The 21,804-nt window shown below is 43.7% G+C and overlaps 1 protein-coding gene across 1 annotated transcript in view; it reads left to right on the plus strand.

Annotated features, from left to right (window-relative positions):
* The window catches only part of FNDC3B (fibronectin type III domain containing 3B), a 183,049-nt gene that overhangs the window by 96,408 nt on the left and 64,837 nt on the right, over nucleotides 1–21,804 (plus strand). Inside the window, exons 5-6 of the mRNA XM_064385242.1 lie at nucleotides 2,047–2,290; nucleotides 3,214–3,498. Of these exons, the coding sequence (XP_064241312.1) occupies nucleotides 2,047–2,290; nucleotides 3,214–3,498 (529 nt within the window). The remainder of the gene's footprint in view (nucleotides 1–2,046; nucleotides 2,291–3,213; nucleotides 3,499–21,804) is intronic.

The following is a 21,804-nucleotide window of genomic DNA, read 5'->3' on the forward strand; positions in this document are numbered from 1 at the left end:
TATATTCATCTTTCACCAGAGCACAAAAGGCACATGTAGCTGGTCTAGATGCAGAGATAAGAGCTTGGAGTTGGCTTTGAGGCTTGGACTAGTTAAAGCCACGATGAAAACCTCTCACATCAGGATGCAGGAACTTGCTCTCTCAATTAAGTTACAGCATAATCCGAGTCTGGGAGTTAAATCCAGCATTTCTGTGCACAGTCCTAGATAAGTAGTTCTGTTTTTTGACTGTGTGCTAAACGGAAAAGGGTTTCCCTCTTTTCCAGGTTTCTGAGTGCAGGTTTGAGACCTGGTGGCAGGATAAGAGATGCTGTGGAGCAGAACCAGTACCAGAGATGGGAAGCCTGAAAATTCAGCAGTTGAAAGGATGTGATAGTCTGAATCTCTGAGATTCAGCTGTCTTCTGTGGACTCTGTGAAGTCTTTGAAATTTAAAGCTGGCAGCTGACAAATTGCTTGTGGAAGTCGTAAATTTTGAGGGTAGAATCAAGTATGTTAAGCCAAACAATTGCTATTTTGGTTACTCAGCAAGCAATGTATTTTTAATGTGACATATTACAAGTGACTGAATTAACTTTCTATAGAAAATTGTCTTCTGCAGAGGCCGGCCAAGCCACAGGAATTGTGTCCATGGTCACATCCCATAGCTAACAGGCATAACTGCAGAGAACCTGAGGGCAGACCTGGCCTGGGGAGGAACTGGGTCAGCCACTCCTAGGTGGATTTTCCCCTGTGGTACCTTGCTCAGCTGGTGCCTGAGGCAGGAGCTGTTGGCTGGAGCAGTTCTGCTCAGGGCTGTGGGCATTGCCCCTGGGCAGGGCTGGTCCTGTGTGGCACAAACAGCCACTGCCTGTGCCGTTCCTCTGCTCCAGGGCACAGATTTCCCTTTGTGGTTTAAAGACACTGGGATGTGATGAGAGGAGTGTGGGCAATCCACAGCAGAGTCTCCTCTGCTGGTGCTCTATAACCCCAGCTGGTGGTGTGGGAATCAGCTGAGAGTGGCAGCATCTTGCAGGAGGTGCCTCTGGTGCAGTTATCTCATACAACATATTCATCACAGATACTGCTCCATCTGTGTGCCATCAGTCAGTTTAGAGAAAATGAGGTTCTCAGCAACCTGTTTGTTGTATGAAATTAAATGATGCTTCCTTCATGCTTTTCCACCTCATGCATGCCAGCATACAGAGTCAAAGGGAGAGTAATGGTTCTTACGTGGTTGTATTTTTTAAATTAAGAAATGGCAGAAGTTTTTTGGATGAGCTTCAAGAAAAGCTTGGTTCCTAAGTCTGGATTGAAATTTGGCTGGTTGACTGTTCTCCAGAAATACAACTCTGGAAAAATTATAACCTGAAAAACATTTTTCAGCCTAAGCACATTTCCACCTTCCTACATCTGTTTTTACATGCTGTGATTATGGCGTTAGGGGCCAAGTTATGCATAACCCGGAGCTGATTTGTGTGGCTGTATAGACCAGCTCTGTAAGAGAAACAAACCCTCTGCCCTGTGATTTGTCCTGAGCAGCTACCTGTTATGAACAGAGCAGCTCCTTTGGAGATGTTGGCCAGCACAGCAGGTTCCTGCAGAGTACATGCCTATGTGCACACACACATCCTCTCCACCACAGCAGTGCCAGCTGCTTTCCAAAGTGTTACTAACTCCATTCTCAGGGCGCCATCAAAATCCATGGTAGAAATTTTATGGGCAGAATGTAAGGTCAGTCCCAATGAGTATGTTTATTTTGGTGCTTTGTGTTCCTTTTTCAATTGTTTTCCTCCCTAAATGCAGGTTATTTATTCTGTCCCTTAACCCACATAGTTATCGCTAGCAGCAGTACAGCTCCCAGTGATTAGTGTGGATATCTGAGTCTCCAGGAAAAGCCACATCGCCACCGCGGTTATTCCTGCTGATATTAATTTTAGAATTGTGTTTATTCGTGAAGCTAAACCCCGTGACCAGCTGCTTTGCAGCGGGAGGACAAGCTGTAAACAGTGCTGTTCCAGAGGTGTGCCTGGTTCAGATGCTGCCTGACGTGCTCCTTTCTCTGCAGGTGATCGAGGACAGCACGGGCGTGCGCAGGGTGGTGGTGACGCCGCAGTCCCCGGAGTGTTTCCCTCCCAGCTACCCCTCGGCCATCTCGCCCACCCACCACCTGCCCCCCTACCTGGCACACCATCCCCACTTCATCCACAACTCCCACACAGCCTTCTACCCTCCTGTCACTGGACCTGGGGACATGCCACCACAGTTTTTCCCGCAGCATCATCTTCCCCCAACAATATATGGAGAGCAAGGTGAGCTGGGAGGAAGGGACTGGGAATGGCCTTTGACACCTGTGTTCAGCAAGGGTTAAGGGCTGGGGGAGCCAAGAGTATAGGAATGAGGTGGAGAACTTAAGAGAGTGGCTTTGTTACATGGATGGAGCCTCCTTTAATATCCTGAGTGGGGGCTTTAGCTATGAGTATGTATTTTTAAAGACAGAACTGTTTTGGGCATGATATTTTCAAGGTTCACACCCGAAGTGAAGCACAAAAAGGAAGACTGAATTATAGAAAAAAATCAGGAAATATTGTGATCCCTGCAAGCTGACCCACCTTAGGTTAAGAAAGAGCCATCCATGGAGGGGGAAGTGGGGATTGTATTTAATGAAGTGTATCTGAAGAATGTACATGATATTGATGATAATTCGCAAACTTTTAGAGATAGTTTTAATTCCCAAAGCTTCTACTTCATGCTGCACTTCTCTTCTTGTGGAGCACAACTGACATGATTGTTAAGTCTATTTATACTAAGAAGTTAAGTTGCACGTAATCCAGGGTTGGCAGCTTGGAACCAGCACATCTCAGCTTGTTCTGGCCAGTCAGGCCCTGAGGAAGAAAATGCTAAATTGCTCTGAGCTTATGAAGGCTCTTTCCAAAAGATCAGTTCTGTCCGGATTTTTGCTTGTAATCTGTGTCCCTGAAACACAAAGACTGAAAAGGAAGGGAAAAACATCACCCTAATAGTGGTATTTTACATACTCAGCCAAAGTAAAATTCTGTCATCAAAGGAGCACAGTTAATACAAATTCATTGCAAAAAAGGGTTTTCTTTTAAAAGTCTCCAGGAACAGCTGGTGTAATTTAATTTGGAGATAGCCAGAAATTTGGTTTTCTGGGGAAAAACCCCTCAGTTGTTCTGCTGTTCTGAGTTAACGCGGGTGACCCGTTCCGTTTCAGAGATCATACCACTATATGGGATGTCCAGCTACATCACCAGGGAGGACCAGTACAGCAAACCACAGCACAAAAAACTCAAAGACAGGCAGATCGACCGCCAGAACCGCCTGAACAGCCCTCCCTCCTCCATCTACAAGAGCCATATAGGCAGCTGCACGACGGTGTACAACGGCTACGCCAAGAGCCACAACGGGGCCAGCAGCGGCGGCGGGGCAGCCCCGGCCCTGAAGAAACCAGAGCGCAGGGCAAGGAGCAGCCCAAAGTCAAATGAACAAGACCCACACGGTAAAAAGAGGGCTTTATTTATTTATTTTTGATGCCTTTTTTTTTTTATTGCGCCTTTCCGGCTTGTGGCCTTCCTCTGTGTGGGTCCAGTGGCCGTGCCAAGAAACGCTCCCACCCACGCGTTAATGCGGTGTGAACTCAAATCCCAGCGCCGGGCTTGCTGGGCTGTGTTTGTTTTGTAAGGTGAGCCCAGTGCCTCCCCATCTTTTGTGACTGCTCCCTTGGTAGATGCAGCATCGTTCTCTTTTTATCTGTTGGAAGTAGAAGTGTGTTTTATGGGTGAGGTCTTGGTTTTATTTTGCTTTTTGGAGAAGCATCTTGGCACTTTACAGAAAACTTCATGGACAATTAAACTATAACCAAAATCTGACTACTAGGAACCACTATTTTGCATATCCTAGGTTAACCTGGTAAAGGTATTAGAAAGTTCAGAGGTGATGGCTGAAAAACCAAGGGGTTTCTACATGAAAATTCAGTGAAAGTAAGATTAGTCGAAAACAGAACTCAGAAGAAATTTCTTAATGCTAGTCATTGGAAATAGTGGTCAAATAAATCTGGCTACTTTTGAAATAATTTTCTTCAGCATTTTCAGAGATTTGCCATTTAAAAATTTAAAACTTTAGATGAACAACCCAATGCTTTACTGTAATCAAATCTCATTTATCACAAGCTAGTCTGTATACAGTTCCACCTAAATTTAGTTTAGTAACTTGTTATAATCCCTTATCCCCACCTGCCTTTCTCCTCTCTACTTGTCTCTTTGCTGATTGCTACAGCAGCAGCTGCCTGAGCAAACCTTGACATAGCAACCAAACCAGCATGTCCACGATATTCATAATGTAGAACACTCTGAAATATCTTCAGTTAATTTATGAAACACAGGTTTTCCATAATCTATCAGTAGTGTATATTGATATGCCTATGTACTTTTATTGTGAGACATAACTGAAAGAAATAGTTATGAAAATTAACTGTATCAATAGCCAAAGAGGGGGAAAAAATGCTGCTGGCATGGTAAGGAATGAGGATTTGCAGACGTGCTTCAGGGTCTTTAGAATCAGCAAGGAGCTGATTGGGGAATGCTGTAATCCAGGAAAATGAATCACTGCATTAGACTTTATAGTTATTTCTTGCCAATCAGCTTATGTAAACTTTAGTATTCTTATTTATGTTTAGGTGTTTATTTGAGGTAGAACACATGAGGTGTTTGAAGCACGTGTGTGAAAGACCTGGAAAAAAGTATAGTCTTAAAATATTGGTTCAGTGGGTACTGACTCAGCCTGGCTGATCCCTTCTGAAATAATCTAGAAATAATTTAAAAGCATCTTATCTAAGGGTTTCCTGCAACCCTTGTGTTTGTCTAATTCATTGCTTTGGACTGCTCTGCTGTGCTGCAGCTGAAGAGCACGAGGGCTTCTAAAATGCCAAGAAAATCAGTGGAGTCAAGGCTACAGCACATCCAGTCCTGTCAGCCAGCCAGAGATTGCCTTCAGACTGGGGACAGCGAGGGATGGAGTCCTCCCCAGCTCTGGAAAAGTCCCTAACAGCAGGCTGTGCAAATGAGCATCCCTTGTCCCACCCCCCTGCCTTTTAAAATTAGGTTCTGCATTTGCACCCAGAAGTGGCAGCTCTGGAGTTGCATCAGCATCTGCAGCAAGTTCATGGCCAGAGCAGGAATTGGAGAATTTTTTTCATATTAAAAGGAAAAAATAAAAGATACTGTGGGCTTAAATGTGAGGTTTTTGACATCAGTGTATGATTATAGTCATACATGTAAACTTACATTCAGATTTCTGCAGAAAGGTTACAGAGGTTTCTTCAAGGCTCCCATGAAGCAGCTCCCTAAAATAAAATAAGTTCCCACTTGGTATTTACAAGCTTCTAATCATATCTGTCGCTTTATATTTACCTTCTCTGTTTCTTCTTTAATTATTTGGGGATTTATTGCTGAATACCTGACTAACCTGGCCACACAGGTAATTAGGGTGAGATTTATCAGCAGTCTGGGCACAGTTGCTAATTTAATTTATGCTGCTAAGATGACAGTTTTTGGAATAGCCAAACAATGAATGTGTCAGAAGCAACAAGTAGCAAAGGGGTTTAAACTTGCAGGTTTTGTGGATGTGTATCTGTTCAGCCTGCTAATAGTTAAAAACTTGATGGTGCTGTGTGGCTGCTTCCAAAATTGCAGAATAGCCTGGAAAACCTATTTTTAGATACATAAATATATAAAAATGTGTATATATATGTATAAAACTTGTGGATAAGTCTTTATTTAGAAAACCACTTAAGCAAAAAACTCTTTAGGAGTAGGAATACATGAATTTGCAGTAAAACTTGGAGTAAGGTGAAGGAGAGCTGGAGCTGAGGGCTTTGTTTGCGTGGATTTTTGAATTGGGATTGTGATATGCTTGATGGCCTGTCATTTCCTATCTGGCTGTGGGGTGTGTGTGCTCCTGCAGTGGAGCTGGCTTCTTTGGGGTGTTTGGATGATGGAGCAGTGCTGGGATCCAGCTGCTGGCGAGGGAGGGGGCTTTAGGAGCCCCAGACACAGCTGGAGCAGGCTCAGCTCTGGCTGCTGCAGAGAGCAGCCTGTGTCAGTACACAGTGCTACAGCCTGACAGGGATTGCTGTCCTGAGGGATTGGGCTGGCTGAAGCAAAATTTAGGAGCTGCCTGAGTGCTGGAAGTGTGGGTGGGAGCTCGCCAGGGGCACCTCTCCCTGCAGTCCCAGCTGCTCCTGGGCTGATGCTCAGAGAGGCAATTGGAGTGTCTGCTTTCATCAGCAGGGAGAGATGATGCACACGGGGGGTTTGTGACAGGGAAGATGGGAGTTTCTGTTCTTGGATCTGCTGCCCCTGTGCTTAAGGTGATGCTTGTCCTGCTCCTTGTTTTTGGTGGTGATTTCTCTGAGGGGTGTGTTACTCCTTTCCTCAGCACACCCACTCTGCTGGGAATGGGGTTATTACAGGGCTGCAGGAGCAATAGAGGGGATGGAACACCTTCCCTATCAACACAGACTGAGAGGGTTGAGCCCCTCTTAGAGCCCCTAAAGAGGTTACAAGAGAGGTGGAGAGGGGCTTTTGACAGGGCATGGAGTGACAGGACAGGGTAAAAGGCTTTAAAATGAAGGAGGGCAGGGTTAGGTGGGATATTGGGAAGGAATTCTTCCCTGTGAGGGTGGGGAGACCCTTGCAAAGGTTATCCAGAGCAGCTGTGGCTGTCTCATCCCTGGCAGTGTCCAAGGCCAGGCTGTATGGTGCTGGGAGCAGCCTGGGATAGTGGAAGGTGTCCCTGCCTGTGGCAGGGGCTACAACAAGAGGATCTTTCAGGTCCTTCCCAAACCATTCTGGGATCATGTGAATAATATTGAAGAAAATGTCCAGCATACAATGCAAGGACAACTCAACCCTTTTCCCTGAAAAATCACAGTATGTGTGATAGTTAAGTTTAAAATGTACTTTTCCCATCGATATCTATTCCCATTTCATGTATTATGCCCATGAAATTGAGTAAGTGCTCAAGGAAAATTCTGCCATGTATCAATAACTTCCAGTTTCCTTCCAATATTAAAAGAAGGAAGGGTTCCCCAAAAATCTGCTTCACCACTGGTAGAAGAAATGGGGTTATAAATCATCAATTCTGAATGTGATCAGTACTGAAATTAAGTACATTACTCTGGATTATTGTTAAATTATTGGTCAGTCACCTCTCCAGTTGTGGATCCAGCCTGTGCACCTCGGTACAACATGATGGTACATTAAAAATAAGTTGGTGCTGATATCCCAGGGTGGTTCTATAGCAGCAGCATCCCCTTTTTACTGGGAAATTCATGGTTTCAGATTGGGGATATAAGTGCAATTCTGACCTTTTCCATTGACTGCATCATGCTGTGTTGGGTGGTGCACTTGTAAATAAAGATTTCTAGTTATGTTGGAAATAGGCTGTTTTAAGGCAAAAAAAAACCAAACAAAAAGCCTGTTTATAATTGACTGAAAATTTAGCAATTCTTCTGAGTGTTTCTGTTGGGATGATGGATGGTTTTGTACAGGTAGAAGTGGAGGTGTGGTACTAGGATTCTGATTTAAAATCCATACTGGAGCTTTTCCACAGAGCTGTTTTAAAAACTGAATGGGACAGGAGGGAGCAGGGTTAGGCTTTTTGTGGGCTGTTTTTTTTTTTGTAAAGGAGCCTTGCCATGTAAAAAGAGCTGTAAGCGGAAATCCTGTCCCATTCATGCTGTCCTTTATGAATTTCAGTCTGAGTCACTTCCTTCTCATGCACTCAGTGGCTCCCTTCTTGGTCATGCAGGGCCTGGTAGTTCAAGAAGTTCTGTGTGTGGCTGCAAGTACTGTGGGAACATAAGCAGTTTTGAGCATTCTGACAATGCTTTTGCCTATTTCCTTATAAAGCATCTTTTTTTTTTCCTCTCTTCAAATGAGATAAAATCTTTTTTTTTTTTTTTTTTAATCCTTTTTGAAGTTTGAAGAGCTTAAGACAGCCAAAAGTAAACCACTTGAAATGGGTAGAAGTGGGAAGTGGGCAATGGATTGTTGTGTTCATCCTGTGCAGGAGCTGGGTGGGAGCTGGGTGCCAGAACAAACAGACCCAGCCTGGGCAGGGAGCTGCCTCCAGGCTGGTCCTTGTGTGCCTTTGTGAAAGTGTTGCTGAACAAGGTTTCATCCTCATTTGAGAAGATCTGGCTTCAGATCAGCCCTTCTAGCCCAGGAGTGTGATGAAGATGATGCTGAGGAGGAGCCTGCAAGGTTGAACATGTCCCACATGCTGCTCCTGGCTCCTCCAGCAGCACCCAGACCTGGCAGGCACCAGGGAGGGTCGAGTCCTGCCCAGTCCTTGGTGCCCACTCGCTGCCCTCTTGTCTGTGGACTCATCTAACTCAGGTTTGAAAAGCACATTTGCTTTCCCAGTGAGGAGCACTGAGTTTGGGGTGCACTTCACTGCTCTGTGGCATTGATGTGTTTTACACCTGGAGAAGGGAGGAAAAACCACCAGAATCAATTAATAGTTCAAAGAGCTGTTGAAGGCTATTGACAGATGATCAGCTTCCAGTGTCATATGTGTACAAGCCTCAGAGGTGTTGCTTTCCTGTTGTGGAGGTTTTGTAAATCTGATTCTGTGCACTGAAGGAGCCTCCAGCTACTCTGGAAGCTGAAAACCATGGCTTCAAATTCCTGCTGCTGGAAGTTTCTCAGGAGATGTGGGGAGCTCCGTGTGCTCATTTCTTTGAGGGCAATGCATTGGAGAATGGGCTTGGCAAGAGCACTTCCTGACAATGGTGGTTTTAATTTGGAAACATTTTACAGTAAGTACTTAACTTGGCAAAGCAGAAGTTCTGAGGTGAAGAAGCACCCTCAGGTATCCCTGAATGGGGTGGGGCATGCTCTGCAAGCTGCTGGTAAGTGATGCAGAGTGGGTGACACATGAAAAACCAGAGCTGAGTTGTTCTTGGTACAGCCCCATCCTGTTCTCTCCCCATCTTCCGTGTAACATTTAAATATACTTATGAAATAAGTATGGGTTTTTTTCTGTTTTTGTTTAACTGTATCAAGTTGTTGTTTTAATCCAAAGCCTGTGAATTAAAGGTAAATTGTAGGAGCTGTGATTCAGTGCAGACAGGAACAAGGCGAAGTTCCTCTTCTTACTCATTCTAGATCCTGTCAATTCTTTTCTATTTTGGTCCTGAATTAATTTTGCTTATTGAGTCATACATTTATCTGTGCTTGTATATCCTCTAGATTTAAAAGCTTAGAAGAGTATTTTCATCACTTTTGGTCCATGTAAGCAAAGAGGCTGAGAAACACTGGCAATACATGTAAATTTTATGTTATTTCAGCTGGGAACTGATGATTTGGTACATGCTAATAGACATTTATTATACCAATGTAGAAACAGACAAAATTGGTCATAAATGTTTTTTCTGCTGCTGTACAAAATACCCCTATGTTAAATGCAGCTTCTCTGGTGTCCCTAAATGTACTTGCTTCTATAAAATAAGGAGTTTCAATAAGATTGTTTTCAGGAGGCAATCTGTCAAAACTGACACAGTGATTTTATTAATAGCATTGAAAAAACACACAGAAGAGTAAAAGACATCTGTCAGGTTGAGTGAATTTTAGTATTACACCAAATAATGCAACATGAAACATAATATTTAGTGGAACCAGAGATGTGTGGAATCTTGAGAGGATAGATCAGCAACAAACATGAAATCTAAATGGTGTTACTGTTCCTACTGCATTTTTTTTTAAGTTTTAGCCACTAATACTACTTGTCTGAATTCTTCAGACTTATATCTCATTAGAAATAGATTTTGTGCTCTGTGCTGTTTTCCTGTAAGTTTTAATGCATGAGAGGAAATAGGATGCATTAATTAGGGCATAGTCTGAACTTGAGAAACCAGTGTTCATTTGCAACACCCAGAATTTCCAGTGTGATATTCTCGTGCCTTGACCTTATCTCCCACATCATGACTGAGCTTGTGCTTTTGTTTGTTTCTATTTGGAAGTATGCCTGCTTCTTCAACAGTCTTTATCTTTGGTATTTTCTCTAAAATAATAGGCTGTGAACTGCTCGTTCAGGCAGTAAACAAAGTGATTATGAGTGTCAGGTACACAGTTGTGTACCAGCTTGAACTCCATTAGCTGGGCCACACAGATTCTCACCAAATAATATTTTTGCCTAATAGTCACGTAAAATAACCACTTAAGTGAGTTTTATACAGACTGATGGCTGTATTAGAAACATATTGCAGGGTTCAGGTAGAGTACAGTCCCAAGTTCTGTGTGCCTGCAAGAATTTATCCAGATCAGGCTTCATTTGTGACTTTTCTTCAGCAAGAATGGCTAAAATGTTTGTCCAGCTTCACCGAAATAAACTCTGTTGAGGGAGAGAAACAAATCTGTTTCCTCTGCTGTCTTGAAGCTTAACTTCAGTCATGGGGGCTTTGATGGAGAAGGGTAAAAGCTAAATATCACAGATGGTGCTGGAAAGCAAGTGATGCCCAGTGCCCTCCCTGCCTCTGCCACAGCTTTGCCCAGTTCCAAACCCAGCAATGTTCTGCTTTGAGCTGCCCGTGGGTGCTTCCTTCTCAGGCATCTTGACCAACTCTTTCCCAGAAGTTGCCTGTGTGCAGATAATTTCCAGGAATTTGCCAGCCTGTGAAATCTTGTCTGCGTGTGACCTGTCACAGACAGGGAGGTATTCTCTTGCTGTATCCATACTGCAGGAACAAACCCAAAGTTTATGGGAAGCCTGAGTGCCATGGCAGTCCCCCTTCTTCCACAGCACGCTGCTTTGTTAGCACAGAGCTCTGCAAGCTGGGAAGGGCTGACACAGGGAGAGAGGAGATACACTCTATTTTTATGCGCTTATCTTGAAAGACTAAAGAACCAGCTTCACAACTCTGGCACCAGAAGTTGTAGATAAGGGATTCTCTTCATCAGCTAAGTGGGAGCATCTCCTAATTTAATTGCACAATATTCTCCCATCTTCAATGTCAGCTGTTTTAAAGGCGAATGGAAATGCCTCAAACTTGGTTTTGTTCAGGCTTTTTGCACCTGAAAATGCAAAAGAACACCAGGGCAGTGTGGATACAAATGATCCAGCATGGTTATGAGGTGCTCTGAGAACTGCTGGTCTGGGCATCCATGGCTCTGGGCCATCCGTGGGGCAGAATGGGTCATCGCAGTTCTGGTTACATTTTTCAGTCTCATCACAGCAGCTGGGACAAAATAAATCTCATTAGAAGCTCTCTAATCTTCCGAAGTGTGCTAACTACAGGAAACACAGCTCAAAGTCCACTGAGGAACATGTAGGGCATGTCTAGTAAAGAGTGAGGGAATCTGGCTCCAGGGCTCGTGTTTGACCTTATTAAGGCTCGTAAACCCTTTTGGCAGTGGCTGGTGTTTTACCTCAAAGCTGTTTTCCCCAATCCTGATCAGTTTCTGTAGGCTCCCATATTTTTATTCCCATCTGCTTTATCCCTCCCTTGCCTCATTTTGCCAGCAGGATCTCCTTGGCAGGGCGAGCTGGCTACACTGTCTGCTCCATCATTTATCAGGAAGTCAGTGCTGAATGATGTAAGGCACAACCTCTTCCCCCAGAGGATCTTCATATTTTCTCAAGAATTTGCAGCTTCTGCTGCAACTGACAGTCAAATCCAGAAGACTGAAATCCGAACCTTTTTCCTAGGAGTTTACATAATTTATGGATACCCACCCAACAGAAAAAAAATTAAAAATCACACAAAGTACATTTTCATCCTGCTTAAATGCTCACTGATTAAATGCCTGTGACGGGGAGAAGAGTTACACCAAGATCTGAGAGCTTCAGAGCAAGATAAGCAGTGGATCCTCACCAGCATGGAGGAGATAACAAGGACCACCGACAAAGGAAGGGAACTGTGTTTCCCTTATTTGGCAATATCTGGGACACGGAGCCAAAAAGGAGAGGGTATTTATAGGGAAGAGGTAGAACATTTCCTCCCTCCAGACTATAAAGAACAAAACGTGTTTAAGTCTAATGATTTAATGAACAACACTTATTTGTATAGCCAGATGTTCTGAACAATGTCCGCCTGTGTTTCCAGCTGGATTTGCAAAGGTGGTGAAATGAAATTTCATGTCCCCCTGAAGTTAATGGGATTTGTTTACTGAACTCTCTTAGGCTGTGCTTGAAACCCCCTCGGTTACTCCTCCTTTTCTGAGGAAGGGTGGAATTTAATTTCTGAAGTTTTTGCGACCTTCAGTATATTTGCTTTTAACGGGAGGAGGAATCTTAATGCAGGTTGATGCTTTGAGTGTTGCAGTTAACAGAAGGGTTAAACACTGTTCTAAAATGAAGCAGCCATTTCAATTTTCTCCAAGGTCTATTATAAAAGATGTTGTCCTGAAGCTTGAGTTTGGTTTTTTGTGTTGGCTTTTTTTTCTTCTTGTTTTTCTTTTCCCCTCTAAGGAGCTGTACTTAGAAGCAGCTGCTTTGATTTACTGCAATTCATGTGACTTGTGCCTGAATTTCATCTCAGCAATGAAATCCAGAATGAGCTGAAATTCCTGTAGCTTTGTTGAATCCTCCCCAGCAAACAGTAATCAGGTGGATATTTCTGTGAAATAATTTAAATATTTGGAAGGTTTCTTAGTGGTGAAACTGGTTGTGCCAATATCCAAGATCACATTTTGGCCTCGTCCCATACAGGGCTGCTAATTGCCCATGCACCTCTTTCAGCTCACTAGTAGGAAGTTGGTACAGACATTATAGATCAGGTTTTTTAAACATTCTTGAACTCATTCTTTCCTTCTCAGGCATAAGAGGGCACAGATAAGATTACATCAGCCTTTTTGACTTCTTCATTTTATAAATTTAGCCCCCAGTCTTTATTAAACATTCTGTTTAATATCCTTCTAGCTCATATAGTCATAGTTCATCCTTCAGACATGACTGCAAAACAATTTAGGCTGGGATTGCTTGAGTCAGTTGATTGTCATCTGTCATGAGGAAGATAATTTATTTCTGTTCTGCTGTCAGTCTGGAGGTGTTTGGGTTGATTTAAAGAAGGGAGGGGAAGCTCTTTGCCTTCCCCCATCTCTGAGCTGCGGTGCCTGGGCTGAGTGGAAGGACAAAGATGTTACTTGGTTTCTGGGATTACTGTGATCTCCTCCACCACTCATTGCAGTTTCATTGTATCATACTTTTCACCTGCAAAAATAGGTCAGTAATTTACATTGGTGACAGAAGAGCTTAGGTTGGGGTTCATTCAAAGAATGTTGTAACTGCAGCCCCCTCACTAGGTTGCCACTGAAAAATCCCAGTGCAGGCTTCATGAAAAATCTTTGCCTTTCTAGCACCATGATTTGGAATGGTTGTATCTAAAAAAAAAAAAAAAAAAACAAAAACCCAAAAAAACCAACAAAACAAAACAACATCAACAAAAAAAAGCCCCAACTTTTATTCCTGTGGAATCTAACATCTTTTAAAGATGTGCAAATAGTGTACATAGTGCACAGAAATAAAATTTCTGCTTTAATGTAAATGCTTAGACAAAAATCAAGAACAATTAAAAGATGACACACTTCCTACTGTTATCCTCTTTTAGGGCAAGTTTTCCCTCCCTTTCTGTAGAGGCTTGCTTTGCTCTGACTCTGAAATAGTGGTTATTGCTCAAACCCAGCATCCCACATCACTTTGCATTGCCCACCATGAAATCTACAGAAGGCATTTCTTCTTTGATTCGAGCAAGGCTGAGGAGTTGTGACTGAGTGCAAAATTTGGCCTGCAGTTATTTTCTTAAAACTTTTTTAGTTCGTGATGGGTTCTGCTGTGCCTCTGCACTGGGGAAGTGCTGTGCTGCCTTCCTATTGTTGTAGCAAACTCGGTGGCTTTATGAGGTTCACTGCCAAGGAAGTTGTTAATTTTGGCTGAGGAGCTCTGTTTAATCCCCCGCAAGTTTGGAACTCCTATGGAGTCTGTTTTGGCTGTGCTGTGTGATTGTTTTTCTGTGCAGATATGCAGTTCTGCAGGTTATTTTGCTAGTTTTGTGTTTGATCAGGAAAATTCTCTTATTGTGTAATAGGCAGATTAGCAAAGGGTTTTGTGGCCAGAATTGCCTATGGTCATATTTTTGAACATCAAGAAGAAGTTTTGTTTTGTGTTCAATACTGGTGCCGTTGTCCCCCTACACTGGGGATGGTGTTTCAGAGACAAGTATTTCCTCACTGGCATGGGGCAGCAGACACAGGATTTTAAAAGGCACTTTAAAATGGCACACTGGAGACTTGTCACTCTGTCTTCATCAGGGACTGTGCTTTCCACCTCAGCTCTTGGAGGGAGCAGAACCCACCTCTGCCCCAGTGTGACTGTCCCAGCAGGGACACTCAGGAGTTACAGAGACAAAGCCATGCCTGTGGCTTTGTCTCCACTTTTGGGATGCAGTGGAGCTGTCAGTGACCCAGCTGGGAAGAAAAGCTAATCCTTGGTGCTGTGAGACTTGTGCTTTTGTCAGTGCAAGGAGGAGTTGTGAGCCTCCTTTACCGTGTGTTCATGATGCTCAGGCTCCTGCTCTGCCTGGCTGGGACTGCAAGGAACCTTTTCTTTTGGAGAGGAAATCTCTCTGTAAATGCCAGGTGGTGTAGTTTCATGGCTGGTGTCAGACATCCTTTTCAGCCAGTTTCACAATTTAAGAAGTGTGGGTATCTGAGCCATGCTGCTGTCCATCCCCTGCTCCTGCTTGGAGCTGGGTTGGCCTGTGGAGCTGTTCTGGCCATGTCACCTGGGGCAGCCTGGGCTGCTGCCCTGCAGCTCTGCAGAAGTTGCATCCCTTCCTGAATGACCACTGGGTTCCTCAGCCTGGAGAACAATGAGTGCTGGACAAGCAGTCACAGGGAATGAGGAGAAACGAGAGGGACAAAGCAGGAAGCAGCACGGAAATAAATGGAAGGAATTAAGCGTAAGGAAATTCCATGCATCCCAACTATTGTACAGAATTCTGAGGAGTGTGAAGAACATCACTGTTTCTAGGAAAAGGTTAGTGTTTGTTGGCCAAGTTTGTAGTGAGAAAAAAACATCTGCCTTCTACCTGGAAAGTGGGAGTCAGGAGCTCCAGGAAAGTTTTAGGAGGGACTTTCAGTCTCTTTGTCAAATACTTGACCAAAAGATAGAGGGGTGGACACTGCTTGGTTTATCTGCAAAGCTTTTATTGTCTTCCCAACCCCACAGAGCATGCGAGCTGCTGTAACAGAATAGCAGAAGGGAAGCTGCCGAAAATAAAAATAAAAAATATTTTGACAGAGAAAATAAGCTAAAGCAGGTTGAAATGATGAAAAGAGAGCGCTCCAAGAGGAGGTCCTGTGTGTAAGTGGTTTGTTGTTCCAGCAGATTCAGCTTGGGCTTCCTCTGTGTCTGTGGGTTATGTCATTGTTTGGTTTGGTGTTCCTTCAAACCCAGCCAGCTGCAGCCATCCCCAGTGCTCTGCCTCTGTTATCTGCTTTGGGAGATGTACAAAGGACTCGCTCGAGATGTCAGGGGGATGTGATGGAGATGGGGGTTGCTGTATTTTACTAAGAAAGCCTTTTCTGCCTTCTAATGGACCAACTGCGTGTTCACAGTAGGAATTCACTCAGATCTCCAGCCAGTAAAGTAGGAGTTGTTTTTGCTGTCTTTCAGCAGTAGCAGCAAAGAAGCAGAGAAAAACAAACCAAACATGTCACTTACCCTCCATTTGTCCCTTGCATCCAGCCTTTTATTTCCCTTGCTAGTTGCTACTAATCTTATTTTCCTTCCTCCATGCCAATGAAAAACAGAGATCCAAACAATAATGGGGGGGCAGGGAGGATTGGATGCCCTTACATTTATTTTTAAAACATTTTTTAGCCCAGGTGACTTCATTATGTACATCTGAATGCTCCCACATCTGATCCTGATCCACGTGATAGGAAGTGCCTTTGTTGAGAGAAGGATAAGCTGTGGATTTGCACTCCAGGTATTTTGGAGTATCCTGTGCCATGGACAGTATGATACTGAAGCAGACAAGGTGAAACTAGCAGGTCAATAGATATGGACTGTGGCCAGGACATCTCTGAAATGTGGGATTCAATTCATGCCTAAATCACAGTGGTGTTGAGGCAAAGCACTTCAGTTACCCTTTGCTTTATTAAATCAGTGAATCAGGATGACTAGAGATTTGATTTTTCTGATTTTAGGTCTGAAAATGTGCCTTTTTGTTGTTGTTTTGGGTTTTTGCCTTTTTTTTGTTGTTGGGTTTTTTGGTTGGTTTTTTTTTTTTTTCTATCTGTATGTGATTTGGTCTTTAAGGATAAATAACGGAGCATAAGCTCCTAGACATTAATTAAGGTATGTTAGGAGGAGAAATCAGATAACAACACTGGGAAGCCACTTAGAAATGGAAAAGTTGTGATACACTCATGCATGGCAATTTTAAAAGAATTAGAACATGTTCCAACAATCATATCTAAAGTTGGATAACATCAATCTCTCTACCTTTGTCAGGGGAGCTATAGTTGTGTTTTATCACTGATGTTTTTTATTAGCTTTCATGTAGTGAAAAGAAATTTGAAATACTTAACATTTAGAAATCTTGTCCAGTCTTAATTAATAATCCTCCTTGGTGTATTACAGGTTCACGTGGTGTGACTGACTGTTTTGAATAGAAATTTTTTTTTTTCACAAGTTTTTTATTCTGAAGGGCTCCCTGTTCTGTCCATCTGGGAAGAGCTTTTTTTAAAGCCCTGTGTGCTCAGTGTGGCACTGGGTTTGCCCTTCCCAGTGCCACATCTGTAGCCTGGCAGTTTATCCCTGACCCTGCCCTGTCCTGGGCTGCCTTCCTGACAGACTGGAGAGCTGCATCAAACTGGATTAGGCAGGAATTTGTCCTAGCTCTAATTTTATTCAATATTTTCATTAAGGGCTTGAAGGATGCAATAAGGATTGAGGCTTATTAAATTATAGTCCATATCAGGCCTGTCATAGGGTTGAGAGTGCTTGACGGGTCAGGGATGATGAGCAGACAGGAGGAGAGCTCTGTAATGGCCTTCAAAGAAGAAGTTTGATCAAGGCAAGAGCCATGTACTGCACTACAGCTAGTTGTTCTCAGACCTGCTGTTTTATTAATTACATGGTGGCTTTGGGAGGAATAGGAGATTACAAACCCCAAGAGTCAAGTTATTCTGTAGTCAAAGAGAAGAATAAACTTCTAAGCAAGTAAATGGTCCTTCATTCTGGTACTGCCAGGACCTCAGCTGACACATGGTGGGCAGGGCTGTGTCATGTCCTCAGAAGGATGGAGACTTAATTTAAAAAGCAGAGGACAGCAGCAGGTGGGGTCTCTTACAGACAGGTATGGAGGAGTGAGCTTGTTTTGTTGAAGGAAGAAATTCCTGCAAGTGAAAGGTGGCAACAAAGGAAGAGGTGATGAGCTCACCTGGGGCAGATGTGCAGGGAAGAAGGAATAAATTTCAGATGCAGCAGAGAGAGCTGAGATGATCTTTCCTGAGATGAAGTTAGATGCTGTATCTGAGAAGTTTGGAGATGACCATGATCATGGGGCAGGAGGTCATTTATTGAATTGTCATTTATTTTGGAAAAATGGGCCGGGAGCCGTGTCAGAGCAGGGGTTTGGGTGCAGATGATCGTGTCTCAGTGTAGGAGGATGGACTCTGGCTGTGTCACATCCCCTCTGGCCCTGTGACTCAGCTGCTGCGTGACATCTGCGGCTTTAGGTTTGCTCTTGTACAAGGAGCTTATTAACGTACATTTCTGCCATTCCCTGAAAGTCTGTATGTGTTCTCCTTGGTGCCTTAAGCTTTGACACGGGCAGGCAGCTCACAAAGGAGCTGGGCTGTGTTTGAAGAGCTCATTTTCTCGGGGGCTGTAGGTTGTGCTGTACGTGACTGATGAAAGATCTTTCCCAGCACTAAAGCCGGTCACAGCCCCGATAAATCTGGAACAAATTCTGAGAAAGCATGTCATGTTATGACTGGCATATCTGTGAGCATGGAGCCCTGCTTGAGAATTAGGCTCAGGGTTTGCAAAGTGCTAGTGCTGATGTCATTCCCTTGGAATGGAAAGGCTGTTGAAACAGTAAATACTTTCTGTGGCCAGAAGCTAAGTCTTGAGCTGGACCTTTTCCTCTCTTCGAAGGAAAGAATGCAGAACAAACCTAAAATGTGTATTTGCAATGGGAAAATGTTAATTAGTTTAGAGCTTTTAGCTATTTCAAACCATTTACATACACAGCTGCTGTTCATGCAAACATGTAAACTATTGATGGAAACTTCAAACTTACCTTGAACTGACTTCTTTTTCCCCTGTTTTTTAAAGCTGTGCTTGGTGTTTAAAAGTATGGTTGGAAAGGTCTGAAAATTATATTTGTGCTGTACGTGCAGAAAGGAACATAGACACAGGCTAGCAGAAGCACAGAATAAAAGGCTTTAGTTCAGCAAGGCATTACACTGGAACCCTGTTAGCAGCAAACAGCTGCTGAGAAAGTGTTCAGCTTTTAGGGGCATTTACTCCTGGTTGTATCTATAGAGTTTTGTTTATGATTCAAAACTCTGAAAAAAAGAGAGGACTTGATGTGCTCCAGCTCTTTCAGCTGGCTTTTCTGCAATAGAAGATTAGTCTGAAACACTGGATCCAGAGGACCCACAGCCTGGGAATTAGAACCTAAAGCTGGGAGTGCTACAATGCCTCTCAGACAGTGAGATTAGCAGGGTAACTCAGATTTTTTGTACTGTCCCTCAGAGGACCCCATGGAGCAACAAGGAATTCATCCCCACCCCCAGCTTCCTCCTAGGAGGAAGAGTTTTGCTGTGCCAGATGTGGGGAACAGATGGTGAGAGGAAGAGTTAAAATGGGACAGTGACCTGGAGTGTTGGTTGGGCTGTTCCTTGACGTGACTGAGCTCCTGTTCCTGGTGGCAAGGGGGGAAATCAGCTCCTGCCCCAGCCTTTGGGGGTTTGACATACACATTTTCTGTCTTCCTGTCAGATACTCAGTGCTCAGTCAGCTGAGGGAGAGGAAGGGACAAAGATTGAAATGCAAATCAACTGGCTGTTACGCAGGGACAATTAGTCCCAGGTAGGTGAGTCATGCTCAGCCACCCACCACCTTTCCTGAGCAGTTCTTGGTAGTTTTTTTTAACCTGAATCAACTGTTTTACATCAAGACTTGCCCATTTCTTGCTGCTGTTCTTGCCCACTTTTCAATCACTGCATCTGGGATGTCCAGCAGATGCTCCTTGTCCCTAAATGCTCCCTAAATGAGCTAATTTAGAATATAGTCCTTGGTGGCTGCTGAGTGGCAACAGAGAGCCAGGAGGAAAGGCTTTCCAGCAGCTCTGTGTTATCAGATATGCATATCAGATGGTTTCTTTCCTTCCCTATTGTCTTCTGTTTCAGAGGGCTTTCTGCTCTTTGCTGGCTTGGAAGATGTTGAGCTTAATACTCAGAGATTGGCAGGTCAGAGCAACTTCCCTACTGAGGGAGGGATTTGGGACAGGTCTCTCTTCTCCTTAGCTTTGTCTAGCTCAGGAGACTGTGAATAATCATGTTTCTTACAGAAAGGAAGTTAGCCATCCACAGAAGCCTGAGGTTTGTTTTTTTTTTTTTCCTTTAAATGGCTCTTGAAATGGGAAACTAAGTATTCGAAACACTGTAATTCTTGATTACCACTCCAAGGTCCCCTTTCAACCTGTGCAATTCTCTGATGCTATTACAGACATCACTTGTGGATGTTTATTGCTTTCTGCCTTTAGTATTTGCTTTATTTTCCCAGGGCATTATTTGTCATATGTATCCCATTCCCTCTCTCCCTCTCCCCAAAGCCTTTGAAGAAGAATTGTCTTCTTGCACCTCCAGTTTGTCTGTATAAACACTTGGTGACATAAATGTCCATATTGCCCTCCTAAATGTCCACATGTCTGTAATAACCCTGTTCCTCTGTATCTGGTACCCAGAGCCTTCTCTGTGTGAACAAGATGCATAATTGCATCTAAGGCAAAAAATTCCCTGAGTGGGATACTTCAATGAAAAGTGTGATTGAAGTAATTAAATTTTTATTTATTTGCTGGGCATACCCACCTCCCTTAAGTTCTTGGAGTCAATTCCTGTGCCTGGAGCAGTTTGAACTCTCAGCCCTGACCTGCAGAGGGTTGGAGTTACTGTACAAAGCAATCACCTTTCATGGCAGAGGGAAATGAGATTTCTTGGGGCTTCAGGGTTTGTTTTCCCCTCCTGCTCAGTGTGACAGAGCATCCTTGCTAGAAAGCAGAGAGAGGGAAGAAAATGCAGTCCACATGTTTGGGATTTAGGGTTGAGAGTGATTCACGCTCAGCTTCTGGGGGTTGTAATTAGGGGTGACATAATAACCAGAAACTTTTGATAAAATAGTAGCAGCTTTTTTGTTACACTCAGAGCTGCAGAAGCTGCTTCTGATTAACATCCCTTCGAGATAAGCCTGCAGGATCTCCACGCTGTGCAGATCTGCCTCCAGGCTTTTGTGGCACAGTTGAACTTTTTTACTGATGCTGAAAGGAACCCTGCATTCTGAAACACCCCAAATTTTGACATTTTGCTGGTGATTTCACTTGGATCAGCAGCTCAGCCTTTTCCTTAGCCATTTTAGTCCATCTGTGAAATTTTGAAATCAATATTATCATATTCTGGCTCAATCCTGCCAGTTTATGCTCTTTATAATACACAGTGAGGGTTATCTGCTATGGAAAAACAACAATCTTGCTATCCTCAACTTCTCCTGAAATATTATTACTCCTTTCTTTTCCAAGTGGCTGAGACTAAAAGGAATCCAGGAATGTGTGCAGCAGGAGATCTGTCATTCCCAGTCCACACCAAGGTGCATTCTTGTAGGGAGAGATGGGCATTTACACTGGAATTTTGCCATCAGCATTCAGCCAATTCTATTTTTTGGCAGTCGAGCACATGGAATTTTTAAAAAGAAGATCTACTTTTTTTAAAGCAGGTCACAGACAAAAATAAAGACACATTCTTGGGCTACGAGAAGTAGGTCAGGTTTTGGGGGAATCATTAGTGAAAGCTGTTGATCTGATCCCACCTGTTTATTAATGTTTTTTGCTTCCTACGCCAAGTACCTCTGGCTCATTTTGCTTTAGTTGAGATAAGTTCTTCTGCTTTGGTGAGCAAACTTTTTTGCATTAACATTTTTAAAAAGAAAAACCAAAAAAAAAAAAAAAAAAAACCCAGGAAAATATGTTCCTAGTTTTCCATTAGAGAATACTGTAGTGGAAAGTGAGGCCTCTGTGTGCTCTGCTCCAAAAGGAATAAAGCTGCTTTGTGTCACCTCATTACTCTGAGCTGATGTTTCACCTCAAGATTGTTTTGAGGGGGGAGGATGAGGGAAAGGCTGATTCCACTGCTCAGAGGATGGCCTCCTCTGCACAATCATCCCTCTAATTTAGGGGTAGCATTTCTGTAGGTGCCTCTGTGCAGCTGCTGCATCAGGCAGGGAGGATGGATTGCTGCTGCTCCGACTCTGGAATTTGCCTGGCATCACTTCACTGCCTCCAGGTGGAAAGTGGCTGTAGAGGAGCTTTGGGCATTGCCCAGTTCAAGGCCAGGTGGTGCAGGGTGTGTGCTGGGGCTCAGGGCAGCTCCTGTGTGGCTCCCCTGGGTTTTCTGGACACTTGTCCTCTCCAGAGCCCTGGGGACAGGGGACAGCCCAGTCTGCAGCTGCTGGAGTGAGGGGGCTTTGGGGAACAAACCAGAGCTAGCTTCAGCAGGAACTCCTGGGCTTCCTTCAC

This window comes from Passer domesticus, chromosome 11, assembly GCF_036417665.1.
Source record: "Passer domesticus isolate bPasDom1 chromosome 11, bPasDom1.hap1, whole genome shotgun sequence".
NCBI lineage: Eukaryota > Metazoa > Chordata > Aves > Passeriformes > Passeridae > Passer > Passer domesticus.